Here is a 21,062-nt window from a genome sequence, read left to right on the forward strand (position 1 = left end):
ATATGTTGAATAATTTTAATATCTAGGTTAATATCATACATTAGCATGGATATAATGAAAATTAAATTCTCAATAGCACAGTCAATTTCTAATTGTCTTTGTGTATGTCGGAAAGGTTTAACATAGATTTGGAGATACGTGTACTCCCCCATTGTGTTACCATGGGCATTATGATAATGAGTCATTTTAAAGATTAAAATGCTCAGAAATTCTCAGTGTCTATTGAATTGTAGCACTGCATATTTGTAATGTTATCTCTTAGCTGAGATCATGGTATGCAGTTAGCACTAAATAGCTGTAACACTTCTTTTCATCCTACCTTACACCCCAGGGATTTTAATAACTTCTTTAAACTTTTCATGAAAGCAATGGTAGGTCAGAAAGATTGAAAGAACCACCACTAACATGATCACACTGCAGCAGACTGAGAACATTTTTTGTAGATGTAACATTTTTTGTAGCCCCAGTTCTTATCTGTTATGAATCTGGTTTCCCATGGTGGATTATTAGTCACTATTTAAGATTATGAAACGCAGGAAAGACTATGATGGGGTTATTATTCTATTACATCCATCTGTCTTTAGCTTCCTCTATTCTTTACTATATTCTTGCCTTGTCAAGTCCACCTTATGGGTACATTGTAATAAGCTATAAGCAGGGTAGTGATACTAGAAGCAAAGGTTCACATATTTTTGCCACTCACATACATTTAATATTGAATAATTTTCCTCATTTAAGAAATGACAAACATTAATATTTTCACTCATTTAATCTGATTCTTATATCTACTTTTAGACTCTAATGTAGTTTAGGTCCAACTTTAATAGTCAAAAACATTAGATTTAGCATTTTTTAAATGAGTAAATTGATTCGATGTACATACTGAAGAATAATGTAAATGCCACACTTTTGTTTTTGCTCCAATTTTTCAAGAGCAGAAGAAAAAGATCTGAGATTTTTTCTATGGACACAAAAGGCCTTTTTCTCACAAATTTGTCTAAATCTATGTTAATGAGTACTTCTTTCCAAAGATAATCCATCCACGTCAAAGGTGTGGCATATCAAGATGATGATGATTAGACAGCATGATTTTTGCACAGATGTGAATTACGCTGGTCACAATAAAAGACCACTCTAAAATGTGCAGTTTTATCATACAGCACAATGCCATAGATGTCACAACTTTTGAGGAAACGTGCAACTGGCATGCTGACTGCAGGAATGTCCTCCAGAGCTGTTGCCCATGTATTGAATGGTCATTTGTTTACCATAACCAAAACCATTTCTCCACAAACTGTCAGACACTGTCTCAGGGAAGCTGATCTGCATGCTCGTCATCTTCATTCTGTTCTCCATCTGGCTGCAGTTCATCACTGTATTCAACTTGAGTGGGCAAATGCTCAAATTCAATGGCATCTGGCACATTGGAGAGGTGTTTTCTACATGGATGTATCCAGGTTTTCACTGTACAGAGTAGATGGCAGACGCGTGTATGACATTGTGTGAATAAGCGGTTTGCTGATGTCAACGTTGTGAATTAAGTAGCCCATGCTGTTCACAATTGATCAATTCCTCACCTTTGCAAGGCTTCAAGCAGGATGTTCTTAGACAGAAGTAGTCACTGATTGAGCTTAGAGTGTAATAGAGTGTTATCAGCAGGTTGCAGTAGAGATACAGAGAACTGTAAAGGCCCAGTCACACTAAACAACTTACCAGCGATCCCAACAACCATACAACCTGATAGGGATCGCTGGTAAGTTGCTAGGAGTTCGCTGGTGAGATGTCACACTAAGCGACGCTCCAGCAATCCCACCAGCAACCTGACCTGGCAGGGATTGCTGGAGCATCGCTACACGTGGAAGCATGCTGCGCTTGGTAACTAAGGTAAATATCGGGTAACCAACCCGATATTTACCTTGGTTACCAGCGCACACCGCTTGGCACTGGCTCCCTGCACACCTAGCCACAGTACACATCGGGTTAATTACCCGATGTGTACTCTGCTACGTGTGCAGGCAGCAGGGAGCCGGCTTCTGTGGACGCTGGTAACCACGGTAAACATCAGGTAACCAAGAAGCCCTTCCCTTGGTTACCTGATATTTACCTTCGTTACCAGTGTCCGCCGCTCGCACACTGCCAGTGCCAACTCCCTGTTCCCTGCACTCGTAGCCACAGTACACATTGGGTTAATTACCCGATTTGTACTCCAGCTACATGTGCAGGGAGCAGGGAGCCGGCACTGACAGCTGAGAGTGGCGGACACTGGTAACGAAGGTAAATATCGGGTAACCAAGGAAAGGGCTTTTTGGTTACCCGATATTTACATTGGTTACCAGCGTCCACAGAAGCCGGCTCCCTGCTCATTGCACATTTAGTTGTTGCTCTGTCGCAGTGACACACAGCGATGTGTGCTTCACAACGGGAGAGCAACAACTAAAAAATGGTCCAGGACATTCAGCAACAACCAACGACCTCACAGCAGGGGCCAGGTTGTTGCTGGATGTCACACAGCGACATCACTAGCAAGTTGTGCCTTAGCAGCAATTTTGCTAGCGATGTTGCTCAGTGTGACGGTACCTTTAGAATCACAGAAAAGCACAGCAGTGGAAGTCCATTGGCCACATCCCACACTGATGACTGGTTCATTGTGAATAATGCCCTTTGGAACTAGATAATGAATGCCACACAACCTCAGACCCCTTTAAGGGAGGTCAGAGGCACCCAAGCATCACGTCAAACCATTTGAAACCATTTGCATTAGTGTGGTCTGCATGCTAGAAGAACTGCAAGGGCACCTGAGTACACCAGCTAGGTCAATCAATGTGTGGATGAAGGTCCAGAGCTGAACCCCATTGAAAACCTCTGTAATGTAAGCAAGAGGAATATGGATAGCCATCAAACAAAAAATTGCTTACATTTTTGCGCCAGGAGGGGCATAAGGTCACCCAAAAGCAGTGTGAAAGACTGGTGAAAAGCAGCCAAGACGCATGAAAGCTGTGATTAAAAATCATAGTTATTCCACAAAATATTGATTTCTGAACTATAACTTGAAATAAAAAGATTAGTATTGTTGTTTCTAAATGATTATGAACTTGTTTTCTTTGCATTATTTGAGGTCTGAAAGCAATGCATTCTTTTGTTATTTTGATCATTTCTCATTTTCAGAAAATAAATACAAAATGTTTTGCTTGGAAATTCAGACATGTCAATAGTTTATAGAATAAAAGAACAATTTACATAATACTCAAAAATATACCTATAAAGAGAAAAATCAGAAAAACTGAAAACGTTGCAGTGGTCTCTTAATTTTTGCCAGAGCTGTATGTTTATATACAGTATATTTGTACAGTATATAACAAACACCTTTTTTTCTTTTCTCTATCTTGCACAGGGTTGATATTAGATAAATTGAGGCCCTATATATATATATATATATATATATATATATATATATATAAAATATATATATATATATATTGGTATAGGGCATCATTACTGTTCTCTCTCTACTTAGGTTTCGCAATATCCCTGTATTATGCTGTCTCATATACATCATATTGAGATGTAAGATTTTTGCCCATTTTCCCTATTAAGCAGGAATCTGTACAGAGTGCCTGAAGTTTCTTGTACAACACTTTATAATGTCATATTGAATAAGTCATCTTCAGTTCAGGTAATATTTTTTTTTCTGGCAGCTATCTCCTCAGACATACATAAAATACTGATTTTATAGTCTGAGGCAGACATAGTCTTTATCAGGCCAGATATTTTTGTTGATTTCTGACTGTTACGGTCCAGTTCAGTGACCTCTGACTTTATTGAATTGTCCTTTTAATCTTTAATGGTTGATGTTTCCATGGTAACCTTACAGAGGGGCTCAGTCGATAAATTTTGAAACTCATCGGTTCCAGTTCAACTAACGCGTTAACCAGGGATATTGTACAGTGAAACACAACTGCTCGGCTTTTCTTCTTTATTGAATAAAGTGCTGTAGTTTTCAATCCATACTGTTCCTCATTTAGTCTCATTTATTGTGATTATTTACTTATGTATATTATGCGTAAATTTACAGATATATTATGCAGATTTTTCATGTGGTCAATGCTCTGGAATTAAGGAATTGTTTAAAATATAAATAAAGTAAAAAAGAGGCAAAATTATTTTTCACAATTTTCTGACCTCAAACAATTTTTTTTTCCAACTTTCAATAACTTTTTTTAGCAGGCAGGCATTCTTAATAAGTAATAAAAGAAGCTATACTTACTAGTGGTAACCCCTTGGTTCCAGAAAAGACCACTAGGGGGTCACTGTGGGGATAGGAATCTGTGTTTATGGGGTCGCCTGACACTGAGACCTGTGATTTGCTGCGGCAGTCAGGTTACTGGATCTGGACATCATTAAATGTTACAATACCTACAGTCTTGTGTACAGGGCCACACAGCGTACCCATGTATGATACTCCCTTGCAGAACCCAATCACAGAGACTTTACCTGTAAGATGTATAAAGGCGGCATCACATGCGACGATATATTATACGATCTCATTAGCGATTGCACCCGCCCCCGTCATTTGTGCGTCACGGGCAATTAGTTGCCCGTTGCGCACAAAATCGTTCATCCCCGTCACACCTACTTACATCCCTAATAACGTCACTGTGGGCGGTGAACATCCTCTTCCTGAAGGGGGAGGGATGTTCAGCGTCACAGCGATGTCACACAGCGGCCACAGGTAAGCTGCAGGTCGCTGTTCCTGAGGTGTCACACGTAGCGATGTGTACTGCCTCGGGAACGATGAACAACCTGCGTCCTCTACAATCAACGATATATTAAAAAGGAACGATGTGTCAACGATGGACGATTAGGTGAGTATTTTCCATCGTTAATGGTTGTTCCTTGCTGTCACACGCAATGACGTCGCTAACGATGCCGGATTTGCGTCACGTGATCCGTGACCCCGGCGATATATCGTTTGATCCGTCGTTGCGTGTGACGGGGCCTTAACGCTGCCTTACATCACTTTGGAGGTTAGAAAGTCATTTAGGGGTTGAGTAGGGCTTCATTCACATTAAGTATTTTGGTTCCATACATCTTGGAGGTTGTGAAGAACCTCAATCTCATATAAATGCTGTGAATTGGGCCTCAACACGAAGAGATATAGGTAAAGCAAAATTGGATAAAAAACAAGGAAGAATGTCATCTATTGTCATTGTCATAAATGTCATTGTAATAATAGCAATTAGCACTATAGCATCAAGTCAGGCATGAAGAACACAGTCAGATTTGCATTTTCTCTATCTTCTGTAAACCTTTTATTTAACCTTCCTTTATTACATCTATAATGGGGCTTGTACATCAATAATGTAAAGTGAACCCTGACGAAGGCTCTATCTAAGGTTAGGGGGAGTTCTGTTTTTAGAGGGCTCTGGCAGTAAATAAAAATCCTGATTTGTTATCCACATTTGAGCATTAGGAATGCAATGAACTCTTAACAGCAACAGGGCACGAGGATACATTTTACACAGAATATCTTCTAACCAGTATTTTAGCTGTCATATTTTATTGAGAATTTACGAGAGCAGTAAAGACAGCTTGGTAAATCCATCAGTGCTATCAGGGCATAATACAAGGATGAAATCATTATTAGTTTCATTGCCGCTTTCAGGCTAAAATCTACCCTGGAGTTGTGAACCTTTAATAATTGACATGGAGTTAGCAGGTGCAACACTTGGTTCTTAAAATGACATACATTACAGTGGAAGAACCTTGCTTTTTACATTATGTGAAGCACAGATGGTAAACAGAAGATTAAAACTATTTCCTTGCTTTCCGCATTTAGACTTGTGGAGTTATTTCTATCTTGTCTTCATAGATAGTACAAAGTGCTCCATAAACTATTTCTGTAACAAACAGGAACATTGACAATTTTCAATTTGTCATTCATTGCTTTTTTAACGTAACATATCAAATTGTATGTATTTTCTCAAACTTCATTAGATGCATTAATCACAGTTAACTTATTTTGTGCCCTATTTTGATATTGGTAACTGTAATGTACAGATGTGACCACCAATGAAGCATCACTCAAGCCAGAAGTGGGTGGTGTTCAGCAATGGAGTGGTTTCTGCCTCTGTGGCGCCCCTGACCTGGTCAGGCACCACTGAGTACTGCACCCATGCTGGGGACAGTACAAACAGGTAATCCAGAAGGCTGACCGAGGTGTGACTACACAGGCGCATAGTGATCAGGTCTCACACATGTACCTTTGAGAGGACCCCTGGGGATCCCAGGAGGGGGCGAAGCCTCCACCTCCACCCGAGGGGTGGAGGGGGCGAAGCCTCCATCTCCACTCAAGGGGTGTGGTAGAGAGCCTGGTTGCTAGGTGGCGTAGGCAGTCTGAAGCAGAGTGTGGAGGAGTGAGGAGCATGGAAGTGGAGCTCAGACAGGAGCAGCAGTGCAGGTCCCACGAGTGAGCCGGTTTAGTGTGCAGCTCAGGAAGAGCAGAAGCAGACCCTGGAGCTGTGGCAGTCTAACAGCGTCCGCGCAGTGACTACCGACGGGGGAGAACGGTCACCTGGGAGTGCTACCCGAAATCCACACACAGCTAAAGAGAGAGCAACGGAGTGGAAAGTAAGGAGACTGTCAGGGAGAACCAGGCCCAAACGGGTAGCAGGTCCCAGTGCAGGGATAGATTCACCTTTCCTTTGCCAAACCTGCATGAGGGGGCACTTTACACCCCCAAGACAACACTACAGAGTCCGCAGCCACGTAGCCACAGTTAGGGCCAATAGTTCACAGGAGGCAAGCAGCCGGAGTGTCCTGGTCCAGGCTACAAGCAAACGGGCCAAAAAGAAGGGGAGAGAGGCACCAGCAACTTCCCTGGGTGACCCCCATAGGGACTAAAAGTCGGGGTTACCCCAAAACGTAAAGGGCTAAGGAAGGCGAGTCGGTAGCCACCCTCATCAGTCAGCCTGAAGGATACCTGGTTCCAGCCTGGTTCATCCCAGCTACGCCCGGGTTACTCACCCTGCCATCAACAGTGAGTAAAACCCCTGAAAGACATCCTGCTTGTGCGTGTGAGTCATTCTGCGACTTGTAGTTCCACACACCTACACGGGACCCTGGGGCATGCCTCACTCTCAGGAGGCTATTACAACTGACTGCACCCACCATCAGCCCCAGGCATCCCTTAATCTGCAGTGGCGGTCCCCACTGACCGCAATTCTGAGAGTGGCGTCACGACAATCCTAAAAGAAGGTTCCCTACCTGTGACAAGATCCAGCCGAGTGGAGTCCCTGAAGGTAATGCACCGACACAATACTTGCGGGGCTTCACATCTGGCGCTGTGAACAGGATAAGGACTAGACCTGTTCAGACAGGTGACCATGTGCCTGGGCGGTCCGCTTGGAAAATTGGAAGCGCCGCCATATTGCCACCATGAAAAGCGCGCTGAAAAACAACAGCAGCCCGCGCTGGGAGAAGTTACCGCCCACAAAGAGGTGTGGCTACCCAGAGATCCCCTGCAGAGTCCTGACCTCGCAAGTGATGAGAGCGGAGGCGTTCAGAGACGTCGGGACAGAAAGGGAGCCATAAGCCTGCTGTTGGGAGAGGAGTTGCAGGAAGTGAAGGAATTGGCACTTCGGCTGCAAGAAGAAGTCAGAAGTCTGCTGCTGAGAGAGGACCTGGAGAGCAGCGACGACGCGGCGAAGATGGCGTCTGAAGACAGAAACTCAGAGCCAGGCTCCGCAGCCTGGTGGTCCCGGGAGCTTGCCCAGTTCAGTGACCGGCTGGAGGCGAGACTCGTGCAACAGATCAGAGAGGGACGTGCGGAGCTTCTGGAGATGGCTGCGGCGGTTCAGGCCTACGAGGGGAGAGCCACGCGACGAGTGCCAGACCGAGCGACGACTCAGACCCCGATGGTGCCACCGATGGGTGAGTCCAGTGTTGCCCTTGCCAGCGCGAGTGCCCCGACCCCTGCTGCCACGCCCGCGGTCCCTGAAGAGGCGCCCGGCGCGGCGACGCTGAACCAGGCCGCAACCACGCCAGGTGCGGCCCGCCAAGCCCAGGCCGCCGCAGCGATGCCCTGCCCGGCCCGCAAAGATCCGGCTGCCACCGCAACCCTCCTCCACGCCGCAGGTGTGACGCTGACCCAGGCCGCCGCCATGCTAGGCCCGGCCCGCCAAGACCCCACCGCAGCAGCGACGCTCGTCCACGCCGCAAGTGAGGTGCTGAACCAGGCCGCAGCCACGTCAGGTGCGGCCCGCCAAGCCCAGATCGCTGCAGCGACGCCCAGCCCAGCCTGCACAGATCCCATCGCAGCTGCGACGCCAATCCAGGCCGCCGCAGCGATGCCCTGCCCGGCCCGCCAAGAACCGGCCACAGTAGCGATGCCCGCTAAGACTCCAGCTGCGACCCTGATTGAGACTGCGACAGCGACGCTGATCCAGGCCGCCGCCATGCCAGGCGCGGCCCGCCAAGACAAGACTGTACAAGTATTTACCCCGGCCTGCAAGGCCAGAGCAGACACCGCTCCCCAGTCTAAGGAAGTCCCTGCTAAGAAGTCCCTGCTGGGGGAGGACCCCGAATACTGGAAGCTGAAGGCTGATCTAGAGGCCCAGTTCCCACAGGAGATGGTGGACCGGTATCTGCTCCCTCCGCACACCCCCAGGAGGATTCCGGCAATATCCACGCCAAAAAGTCCATTGCCCTGGCCGGCTGATGAACACCCATCCCCAGCGCTGCCACAACAGGAGTGCTCAGAAGAACTAAGGGGGAGAGGAGGACAGAAGGCTGAGGAGCTGACCCCGGAGCCATCAGCAGTGGATCCATGCCCAGAGCCAGAGATGTTGCCATATTCCCGCTGGGATGAAGAGAGCCCGACACCCTCCGCTGAGGAAGATTTGTCCAGAAACCTCACCTGGGAGCCTGCAAGCAGTGAAGTAGCAACCCAGCAGAATCCAGCCCGCAAGACACGGCGCCGCAGCAGAACAAAGTTTTCCCCTGCACAGCAATCTCCGAATAGGAAGGATGAAGTAACAGCCAGAGACTTGGAAGAGAAACGGTCTTTAAGGAGAGCCAAATCCCAGGTCAGAGGCCCACTTTGTCGTGGAGTAGTGGAAGACTTTAGTTTAAAATCAGGATATGGCTTTATAGTTGTACCTGGAATGAAAGAAGGCATCTTTGTAAACAGAAGGGACGTTAGAGCCCATTTGCCTAGAGGACATCCAGGAAGAAACCTACAGATAGGAGACTCAGTAGAATTCACAAAGCACCAAGGAGAACGCAGATGGTACGCACTAGATGTTACACCATGTCCCAGAAATCCCTACAAAACCCTGCTGTCTCAATACTACAAGATAAAGAAGAAGAGGAAAGAAAAGACAAAGAACCCATTGATGAGACCACTACAGATGATGACAGAGATGGAGAAAGCAACAGGTGCCGCAGCCCTACAGGCCCAAGCCCTGGTGAGAAGGAAGAAGGAGCAAAGTTCATGTAAAGTAAAGTAAAGTACAGAAGTTACAAGTTTTGACAAGTTTTGCAACGTTTACATGTTCAAGAAATGTGCCCACATGAACTAATGTGAGAAACCCATGAACCTTAAGGCTATGAACTGGCTATAGCCACAAACTCTCGCAGTGTAAATAGTTACCCCAGAGGTACCACCACCAGAGCCAGCCTGTTTAGGGGCCTGGCTCGCCTGCAACCAGGGAGCATGCCTGTTTATGGGGCCTGGCTCTCCACCACAAACAGGGTACCTGGTCAGCACCAACTGTGGAGGCCGCCTCTACATCCTGCCAGAAGAGGCTGAAGGCGCGGCTCCACCAGGCCAGGTATACCCTGAAACCACCAGACCATGAAAGCCGCCTCTACATCCTGCCAGAAGTGGCTGAAGGCACGGCCAACGAGAGAGGGTTTAGGGTGGGTTAACGGACTTGTGGGTGGAGGGTGGTGATGTATGGTACCTGGTGGTTTTAAAACGTTTTACCATGTTTTACTGTTTTACGCATTTTAAAATGTTGTCTTGCAGCCCGAGGACGTGCTGGTGATAACTAAGGGGGAATGTGGCGCCCCTGACCTGGTCAGGCACCACTGAGTACTGCACCCATGCTGGGGACAGTACAAACAGGTAATCCAGAAGGCTGACCGAGGTGTGACTACACAGGCGCATAGTGATCAGGTCTCACACATGTACCTTTGAGAGGACCCCTGGGGATCCCAGGAGGGGGCGAAGCCTCCACCTCCACCCGATGGGTGGAGGGGGCGAAGCCTCCATCTCCACTCAAGGGGTGTGGTAGAGAGCCTGGTTGCTAGGTGGCGTAGGCAGTCTGAAGCAGAGTGTGGAGGAGTGAGGAGCATGGAAGTGGAGCTCAGACAGGAGCAGCAGTGCAGGTCCCACGAGTGAGCCGGTTTAGTGTGCAGCTCAGGAAGAGCAGAAGCAGACCCTGGAGCTGTGGCAGTCTAACAGCGTCCGCGCAGTGACTACCGACGGGGGAGAACGGTCACCTGGGAGTGCTACCCGAAATCCACACACAGCTAAAGAGAGAGCAACGGAGTGGAAAGTAAGGAGACTGTCAGGGAGAACCAGGCCCAAACGGGTAGCAGGTCCCAGTGCAGGGATAGATTCACCTTTCCTTTGCCAAACCTGCATGAGGGGGCACTTTACACCCCCAAGACAACACTACAGAGTCCGCAGCCACGTAGCCACAGTTAGGGCCCATAGTTCACAGGAGGCAAGCAGCCGGAGTGTCCTGGTCCAGGCTACAAGCAAACGGGCCAAAAAGAAGGGGAGAGAGGCACCAGCAACTTCCCTGGGTGACCCCCATAGGGACTAAAAGTCGGGGTTACCCCAAAACGTAAAGGGCTAAGGAAGGCGAGTCGGTAGCCACCCTCATCAGTCAGCCTGAAGGATACCTGGTTCCAGCCTGGTTCATCCCAGCTATGCCCGGGTTACTCACCCTGCCATCAACAGTGAGTAAAACCCCTGAAAGACATCCTGCTTGTGCGTGTGAGTCATTCTGCGACTTGTAGTTCCACACACCTACACGGGACCCTGGGGCATGCCTCACTCTCAGGAGGCTATTACAACTGACTGCACCCACCATCAGCCCCAGGCATCCCTTAATCTGCAGTGGCGGTCCCCACTGACCGCAATTCTGAGAGTGGCGTCACGACAATCCTAAAAGAAGGTTCCCTACCTGTGACAAGATCCAGCCGAGTGGAGTCCCTGAAGGTAATGCACCGACACAATACTTGCGGGGCTTCACACCTCCATTATTATACTCACCATCCGGCATCCTCGCTTTTTTTGCGGCGTGCCACTTTGTGACCGCAGCTTGTGACAGAAGATACGTTATAAGTTCTCGATGCAAATCTATGAGAGCCACAGCGAGGTCAGAACCAGCCTCTCGTAGCCATGCATTAAGTTGTGACCTCCATTGTGCTCCATGAAAAACTGGAGCAGCCAACAGGTCACAAATCACAGGAGACCAATGGGAGTGACACTGATAACACAAGACAATGAAGGGTGAGTGTAAGACGGGGAGCAGAGGACTTAGATTAACCCCTTCACCGCCACGTCTATTTTCACCTTCCTCACAAGGACAATTTTTACATTTCTGATCAGCGTCATTTTATGAGGTAATAACTCTGTAACGCTTCAATGGATCCCAGTCATTCTGAGATACACCATCCAAATTATTGTAAAATTTCTCCTGAGCACTATTTGGCTTTTGGAACGTAAAGTAGCCTAGAATCGATAGTGGATGCCATGTCGCATTTGCAGAGTTCCTGATGTACCTAAACAGAGTTTCCTGATGTGGAAACCCCTCACAACTAACCCTATTTTGAAAACTAGAACCCTCAAAGAATTTAACTATAGGTCTGTTGAGCACCTTGAACCTACAGGTGTTTCACAGAATTTTAAAACTTTTTTTTATTGCTGTACACTCATTTTTTTATTTTTACAAGGGTAACAAGAGAAAATATACCATTCAGTTTTTTTTGTACAACTTTTCCTTAGTACTCCAATACTCATATGTGGTTGATAACTACTGTTTGGGCCCATGACAGGGCTTGGAAATGAAGGAGCAGCATTTGACTTTTGGAGCGCAAAACGGCTGGAATCAACAGAGAACGCCATGTCACGCTTGAAGAGCTCCTTATGTGCCTAAACAGTTAAAAAAAATTTGACAAGTGACCCCATTTTGGAAACTAGACCCCTCAAGGAATTTAAATAGGTAGTTGATGAGCACCTTGAACCATCAAGTGCTTCACTGAATTTTAAATGTTGAACACTGAAAATAAAAAAAAATCACATTTTCTCCATGAAAATGTTGCTTTATTCCCAAATTTTGCATCTTCACAAGATTAACAAAAGGAAATACACCATATAATTTGTTGTGCAATTTTTATCGAGTATGCTGATATCCCATATGTAGTGGAAAATTACTGTTTGGGCAAAGTGTTTTTGAATGCAAAATCTGCTGGAATTTATAGCAGGTCATGTTGCATTGAGCCCTGATGTGCCTAAAGAGTTGAAACCCTCACAAGTGACCCCATTTTGGATACTACACCCCTGAAGGAATTAATCTAGAGGTGTGATGAACACCTTAAACTTATAGAAGCTTCACTGAATTTTATACCATTTCCCCACAACATTTTTGTGGGGAAAATGTGTTTTTATTTAAAAACACATTTTCCCCACAAAAATGTTGTTTAGACCCAAAATGTTCATTTTCAGTATGATAACAGGAGATAATGAACTGTGCAATTTGTTGTGCAATTTCTCTTGAGTACACCAATACTGCATATGTGGTGGAAAGTTATAGTTTGGGAACACGGCAGGGTTTGGAAGGGAAGTAGCACTATTCGAGGGCAGATTTGGCAGGAATAGACTTCTGCAGGCCCCATGCCACATTTAAAGAGGCACTACAGTGCCAAAATGGCAGAAACTACTCACATTTGACCCCTTTTTGGAAATATACCTGTAGAGGAATTAATCTAGGAGTGTAATGAGTAATTTAAACTTACACATTTTTCACAGAACTGTGTAACATTGAAGTGAAATGAAAATTTAAAGGACTTTTTGAAGAAAATGGACCACATCATTTGTTACCTAATTTCTCCTGACTTGACCAATATCCTATATGTGGATAGAAATTACTTTTCATTCACAGTACAAAGCACAGAAGGAAAGGAGCACAATGTTGAAATGCATATTTTGTTGGAATAGATATATAACAATGGTAATGCCCCTGAGGTGCTAGAACATCAGAACCCTCTATAAATGATTATATTTTAAAAATCTGCACTCCTCAGTGAATACATATAGTGATGCAGTGAGTATATTGATACTACAGGTGTGTCAAAGAATTTTATACCATTCTGTGGTGAAGTGCTAATATTTATCACTAAACTACTATTTTAGCACCAGATTTTTTATTTTCACAAGGGAAAATGGCTAAAATAGGCCCTATAATTTGTTATACAAAAAATATACCTAACATGACAATACCCTATATGAGGCTTTACAGTACTGTTTGGCCACACGGCAAGGCTCAAGAGTGAAGGAGCGCTATTTGACTAGTCCCTGATGTCCTTAAACAGTGAATAGTCCCTGAAGTGACCCCCTTCTAAGAATTTACACCCCTCTGTGTATTTATCTATGTTTTTATTGACTATATTTACTCTATGGGCGTTTTCCAGAGAAGGACATGCAGTTCAAGTTGTAGAGTGAAAATTGTAGAGTCCAGTACATTGTGGCCCGCTTGTATTTCCAGAAATATGCACCTGTAAAATAAATGGGCTCTGCTCACTACATTAATATCAATATGCAGATGCTAACAGCGGTTTTGGTACCTTGTGGGGCTCAGAAGGGAGGGGACATTTGGATTTAGAAATACAGATTTAGTGAGCTTTCTTTTTGTTGGAGCCATGTCATCTTTCCAGAGACTTTGTGCTACCAATAACTTGGAGAAATCCTATTTTTTTGTTAACAGGTGTTGGATCCAAGTGAGGACTTGTTTTTTTGTGGGTTAACTTAAAACTTTTATTGGTGGCATTTTGGTGTTCAGAACATTTTGGATCAGTTCACATGTATCTAGTGCTCTACGCTAAGCACATTCATCGAAGTTTCCATCTAAATATCTGAAACACATGTTTCAGATTAAGCCCTCTAAGGATTTGTTCACAAATGAGGCAGGAGGAATTACTACAGTTCTGTTTGGTGTCTGTTTTGTGGTGTTTGTCTCTTCAGAGGTGCACAAACCTGTGGCCGACCACGCTTTTGTGCACTCCTAAAATGCCTAAAAAGAGGGACATTGCTGGATCATAAACCAGACACGGTCCACAGTATCCATTTCAGAGATTTAAATGGAAACCTCGATGTAAGCACTCAGCATAAAGCACAGGATAAATCTGAGCCGAGCCTTACTGCAATCGTTGGGAGGCAGAATAACCAAATCAACGGTAGCGTGAGAATTGTGTTTATTTATTTTGACACTGTTCACTGTGTGGTACAAGTGATTAAATGGCTTTTTTCTTCATGTCAGTGCAATTACAGTGATACTAGATATGTTTGGTTGCTATCACACACTAAGAAATACTTTTTATTTTATTTTTTACAAAAAAAAGTTTTTGTTAGCCATATTTTGAGACTTATACATTTTATGTATTTTTGTCCAAAGAGTCATGTAAGGCTTTTTTTTCTTATGGGACAAGCTGATGTTTTTATTGGTACCTTTTTTGGGCCCATAACGTTTTTTCTTCAAATTCTATTCTGATTTTATTATGGAGAACAAAAAACAGCAATTTAGGATTTTTTTTTTGTTTCTTTGTTTATACTGTACCACGTGTGGTTAAAGTGTTAAGTCTTATTCTTCAGATCAGCACGATTACAACAATACCATATCTATATCTTTTTTTATGTTTTGCTGGTTTTGCACAATAAAAATTTATTTTACCAGAAAAATAATTTTGCATCACTATATTCTAACAACTATAATTCTTTGTTTTTCTGCTGAGGGAGCTGTTTGGTGGCTTATTTTATGTGGGACAAGATTCTATTTCCAGTGATGCCATCTTTATATACTTTTGTCATTTTGATCACACTTTATTTCAGTTATTGATGGTTTCAATAAAAAGCATGGATTTATGCCATATTTTTAATTTATCTTTGTTTTTACAGTGTTCATTGGAGGGGATAAATAATGTGACAGTTTAATAGAAAGGATTTTACCAAATATGTGTACTTTATTAGTTTATTTTTATTTTTACATTATTATACGTATTTATTTCTATATTTTTTAGATTATTTCTTTAATTTGTGATTTTTTAAAAATATTCTTACCATATTTGAAAACCTTTTTAAAAAACATTTTTACTTACCGTAGTTGTTCTATGGGACTTTAACTTTAATTACTCTGATAACTGATAAAATGCATTGCCATGCACCAGCATGGCAATGCATTATTCCTGTCAGTGATGCACTGACAAAACCCTTTTTGACCATCTGGCATGGTCTAAAAAGATTACCGTAGTTGGCTGAACCAGAGGTCAACAATCAGGCCTTCATGCTGACGTTTCGGGGGTCCTCATCAGATGAGAGAGGGAGCCTCCTCTCTTCCTCTACCACCTAAATTTTGCGTTCAATATTGATTGCGGAATTTAGGGGTCAAAGAGCCTGGGATGGTGCAGATGTGACGCCCCTGACGTTATCAGGGTGCCACAGGGAACTGCACTCCTTTTTCTTATAGTACAGAACTCATCCTCCATGGTTCTGGGATCCTAACTCTGGTATTGTTCCCTTTAGCACTCAAATCCTAACCACATCTCACACCACACCCTGTCAGGCACACTAGTGGGTGGTCTAGCTGGAAAAGGGCCACCCACCTAGGTGTCAGGCAAACTGGTGGGAGGCACATAGTCAGTTTGAGAGTAGCCCTCAGAGAGTAAGGAGCTGAGGGAGTTGTAACTCCCTGGGAGACTTTGGTTAGGTCACAGACGGTGGTCTGTGACCAGAGGAGTTGGAGACCCGGTCGCAGGGTATTGGAGAAGGGTGCCCAGACTTAGTTTTGGAGAACGGTCGGCACTGGAAAGTCCAGTAACCAGACCGGTAACGAGCACGGCAGGGTACAGGACCTTAGATCAGGGAGTAGCTTCACGCAACTTGGTAATTCACCTGTGGAGGATAGTCTCTTTATGAACTTTCCCCAAAAGTTCATAGATCGAAGGCACCAACACAATGAGGGGGATAGGGCTTTCCAGCTTATGTGGTCTACAGAAATCCCAAGTGTCAGCCATCGTGAGCATAGTTCCACCATTCTAATATAGGGAGCGGGACCCCGACAGCTTTAGGCCGAAGGGTCACTTAGGAACTTCTACAATTGTGCATGGAGGCAGGCTCCAGACCACTAACAATACCAGCGGGGACAGATTCCCGGACAAGCTCCCCAGAGTGGCAGCGGCACTCAGGGACTTGGTTTACTTCTGTGTCAGAGTCTGCTTACTGGTTGCACCAATATCCGCACAGTCTGAGTGAGTACACTGCTCTCCCTGCGTCCTGCGTGCCAACACAGTCCGCACCACTCTACCCTCCACCTATTCTCTAGAGTCCCAAGGTCACCCCCTACCCGTGGAGGGAACATCATCTGGCTTCCCCGCTCCATCTCCCCCGGGTACTCACATCCGCAGCGACAGTACTAACCTTACCGCAAACCACGGGGGGCGTCACAAACTCTCCCTTGTAAATATCCCCCTCTTTTACATTTCGAAGTGGCCGCAAGCCCTGGGTCCGGAGACCCTCGAGCTACAGTGACCCCGGATCTGAGCAGTTCGACTGCTGCAGGGGCGGCACACAGACACCACTCCTGGCTTTGAGAGCTGTGGCTCAGCTGTCGTGCAAGCCAAGCTCCTGTTGGCAATTGCGCATGCACCATAATCAGGAAAGGGTTAAAGCACCACTCCAGTGGTGAAATAAATAAATATGCTAAAGTAGTGCTTTAACCTTTCCCGAGTGGCATTAAGTTATTCAACTTTTCATGATACGAATTTAATATAGTTTTGCTCCATTCAGTTATATGCGTGTAGAAATGGCATTTATCAGCGGCATCTATTACAGCCACCCTTTAAATTTACAATCAATTCAAGCAGTGATTTATTTCCAAGAAGTTTTATATTTTAATATCCTTTTTAGTCTGTCCCTAAATGAACTTTGAAAGAATCCTATGAAGAATTTTAAAGAAGTTGTCCACTACTTAAACTTTGATGATCACCTCCTGCCTGTGGTAGTATTGAGAGTAGCTGATCGGCGTGGGTGACGGGTATCGGATCACAGCCGACCAAACATTGTTGACCTATCTTAAGTATAGGCCTCAGTGTTAAAGTAGTGGAGAACCCCTTAAAGAGATGGGACTGTGAACTTTATTAACATAAAAATGTTGCTGCACATCCAAAAGAAAATATCCTATTATAGGTCGACTGGACCAAATAAATGTAAAAACAGCCTACAAAAGCCTAGTAAGGACCAAAACACAGCAGTATAAATCAATCAAAATAATTTATTGGAATAAATATAATATCCTGACAAAAATGTAAATAAAAAAATGTATAAATGCACAAAAGGCAATTAAAATATAAGTGGGGTGGGGTGGAGGCTCCTCTACTTGGTAATTCTAACCATGTCTGTGATATCTTTTCACTATTGACATTCTGACTGTCAATTGTAATCATTCATTTTCTTACTGATTAATTTTTATGATGTATTATTATAAAACACTATTTATATTTTATTGGTCACCTTGGTTATATTTGATATTTCTATAATATGTCATATTCACCACAATAATATATGCTTTTTTTGACCCAGACATAGTCGTAACCACATAATATGATGTTATTTTTTTGTGTAGCTACCCATTTGCTTTCACTATGTGTCTTTTTTTTAGGTTATTGATATGTATACATGTCAAGTTGCTTGGCTTGTATATCCAATTTGCAACAATTCTTAGTGAAGTGAATAACATTACCCATTCTCTAATCAATAGAGTTATTCTAATTGGCATTGAGCAAATACTAAATATTTGGGTTTGGATTATTTGTACTGAATACCCAGTACTATTCCAATATTCATCACGAATAATAAACCTAATGCAAGTCAATGGGGTATCCGAGCATTTTTCTTGGAAATCTTCAAGAAAACTGTTCCGAGCATTTTTCTTGGAAATCTTCAAGAAAACTGTTCAAGTTTACCATTGACTTGCAGTAGGTTTGTTATTTGTCATGAATTTGGGATGAATACTGGAATAGTACAAGGTATTTGGCACCCGACCTGAATATTTCTATTTGCTTATCACTAGTACTAATCACTTCTGGGAACTGTAATGTAAACTGTAAAAGAGGGGTGGGAATCCAAAATGGCAAGAAATGTGCTCGGCAGAGAATTGCATACTTCACCTTCACTCCATTCCTTGTCTATCTGACTGCCACAGAAAGCCTACAATAGTGCTCGGCTGTTTTCGGCAATCGCTTAGATAGTGACTAAAGCCGAGGTTAAACATGTGAACCCCCACTCCATTCAAGATGAGACTCTGCAGATACCTGTTCTTGTGATTTTGATCTCACATTTTCCTTATCGCTGTGAAGGATCGTGGATAACTTGCAATTCTGGAATAACCCCTCTTAGAACGCTGTGGATGTCTTCTGAACTCATTGCCTTCTTTTTCCTCATTTTTGTAATTCCAGAAAATCCTTGGTGTACTAGCTCTTAGTCAACCATGTATTGTTTTTTATAATATATTTTTACTGGTGTGTTATGTATAGAGGAGCTGTAGGGCCCCAACCAGAAGATAACTGTAATAAAAAACATGTCTTAATGTCAAATATTCTAAGTTTGGTCATGCTTCCAATGAAACCTCAGCATGGCAACTTAATAGCTTTTCTTAATGTAGCTTCTAAAGTGGATAATTTTTATTTTTTTTGTAGAAAACACCACAGCAACAACAAAATCAGAAGACAGTCATTATGCACGGACAGACTATGCAGGTAAATGTCATTCTACTTCCATTGTGCCGTCTATTATTATATATCAGTTATATGATTGGGTGTCTTATGCAGAGAAAATAGTATTGAATAAGAAAGGACATAATGTTCTCTACTAAAATGGAAAACATCTGAAACACATGCAAGAAAAACATGATTAAAGCTCCATTTATTTCTTGTTCGGAGTCTTTAGTAAATCAGGAGAGTGAATGCCGGAGAAAATGTTGATTAATGATGATGTTAAAATATTTTTTTTTGGTTTGGCATGGGGTCATATTGCATAAGATGCATTTGCTGGTTTCATGATGGTGAAAGGTTGTGAGTTACATGGGGAGCAATCAGGGATAATGACAGCTGCTTTTCTGCACCGGGCTGTAAAATCACTGTGTTGATTATAAGAGCATATTCAGAGAGCGCTTGTTGTTTTCTTGTTAGTGAATGTCAATAATTTCTGTGCCATAATAATAGACCGCTGACCCCACAAGCTGCAAAAGGTATCCGGCTGATGAATTGTACTATAGGCAAGAACCCACATTTACATTGTGTGCTTTATATTTATCCCGTAAATACATTATTCTTCATAATATTAGAAATAAAAGATCATCACAGCATGAGAGTAAATGATGGAGGCTAAAGTCATTGTTTGACGGTGCGAGCGAGGGCTTAAAAGATCAATCAACATGATATATTATATTATATCCAGCTGAAGGAGTAGCTGGAAGAAAAGGTCTCTTTTTCTGCTTGAGATGCCATTCAAATAAGTAGGAATATAATTCACACTTTACCTATCACCTTTTCTTTCCACAATCAAAGATGCCTAGTTATTTTTATTATCCCTTGTTAGTCTAATTATACTAGATAAGACCCCTCCTGGTTATGTTGATGTCACCTTACAATTGTATATTAGATAAGACCCCTCCTGGTTATATTGATGTCACCTTACAATTGTATATTAGATAAGACCCCTCCTGGTTATATTGATGTCACCCTACAATTGTATCATAATTGAACCTCTTTATCATAATTTATTACTAGGAATTAGTTATTTTTTTTCAATATTGGCATACTTTGCACATACGTATTTATTTTTTATCACCATGTAATTCATAAATTGGCAATTCTGTGCCTATTAATTTCCTAAAGAATATTGACATCTTCGGTAACAACATTTTTATTATTTTTTTTACTTAAATGAAAGTATGTGATATATGCATTTAAGTGAATTAATAAAAATGTCCCCATAAAGTTTCTATTTCCTTTTATATGTTAACAATATACGGGGCCAATTTTTTCTTCTACAAGTTCCTTTTTCTGTGCAGTCATAGTTAGTGATAAATACTTAACTATCTCCAGCCACCACTAAAGGGAGCTCGATTCTTAAGGGTGCTTTACACGCTGCGACATCGCTAATAATATATCGTCAGGTTCACGTCGTTAGTGACGCACATCCGGCGCTGTTAGCGACATCGCAGCGTGTGACACCAAGGAGCGACGATCAACGATCGCAAAACGTTGACACGTCGCTCCTTTTCATAATATCGTTGCTGCTACAAGTACGATGTTGTTCCTCGTTCCTGCGGCAGCACACATCACTATGTGTGGCACCGCAGGAACGACGAACATCTCCTTACCTGCGTCCACCGGCAATGAGGAAGGAAGGAGCTCATCTCCGCCCCTCCTCTGCTATTGGGCGGCCACTTAGTGACGCCGCAGTGACGTCGCTATGACGCCGAACGCACCTCCCCCTTTGAAGGAGGGATTGTTCGGCGGTCACAGCGACGTTGCTGAAAAGGTATGTGCATGTGACGCTGCTGTAGCGATAATGTTCGCTACGGCAGTGATCACCAAATGTTGCACGAACGACGGGGGCGGGTGCTATCACGCACAACATCGCTAGCTATTGCTAGCAATGTTGTGCGCGATAGCACCCGCCTATTGCTAGCGATGTCGCAGCGTGTAAAGCACCCTTTACTCTTTCCGGAGTTCATTTTATTGCAAGCTGTCAGCATCCAGCATTTATCATTCTA

General features: G+C 43.6%; 1 protein-coding gene across 2 annotated transcripts in view; it reads left to right on the plus strand.

Moving 5' to 3' along the window:
• Positions 1 to 21,062, plus strand: part of TMEFF2 (transmembrane protein with EGF like and two follistatin like domains 2) — a 1,330,598-nt gene that overhangs the window by 982,842 nt on the left and 326,694 nt on the right. For both annotated transcript variants that reach the window (XM_075319057.1, XM_075319058.1), the window contains one exon: positions 18,979 to 19,038. In XM_075319057.1, coding sequence (XP_075175172.1) covers positions 18,979 to 19,038 — 60 coding nt within the window. The remainder of the gene's footprint in view (positions 1 to 18,978; positions 19,039 to 21,062) is intronic.

This window comes from Anomaloglossus baeobatrachus, chromosome 7 (assembly GCF_048569485.1).
Source record: "Anomaloglossus baeobatrachus isolate aAnoBae1 chromosome 7, aAnoBae1.hap1, whole genome shotgun sequence".
Taxonomy (NCBI): Eukaryota; Metazoa; Chordata; class Amphibia; order Anura; family Aromobatidae; genus Anomaloglossus; species Anomaloglossus baeobatrachus.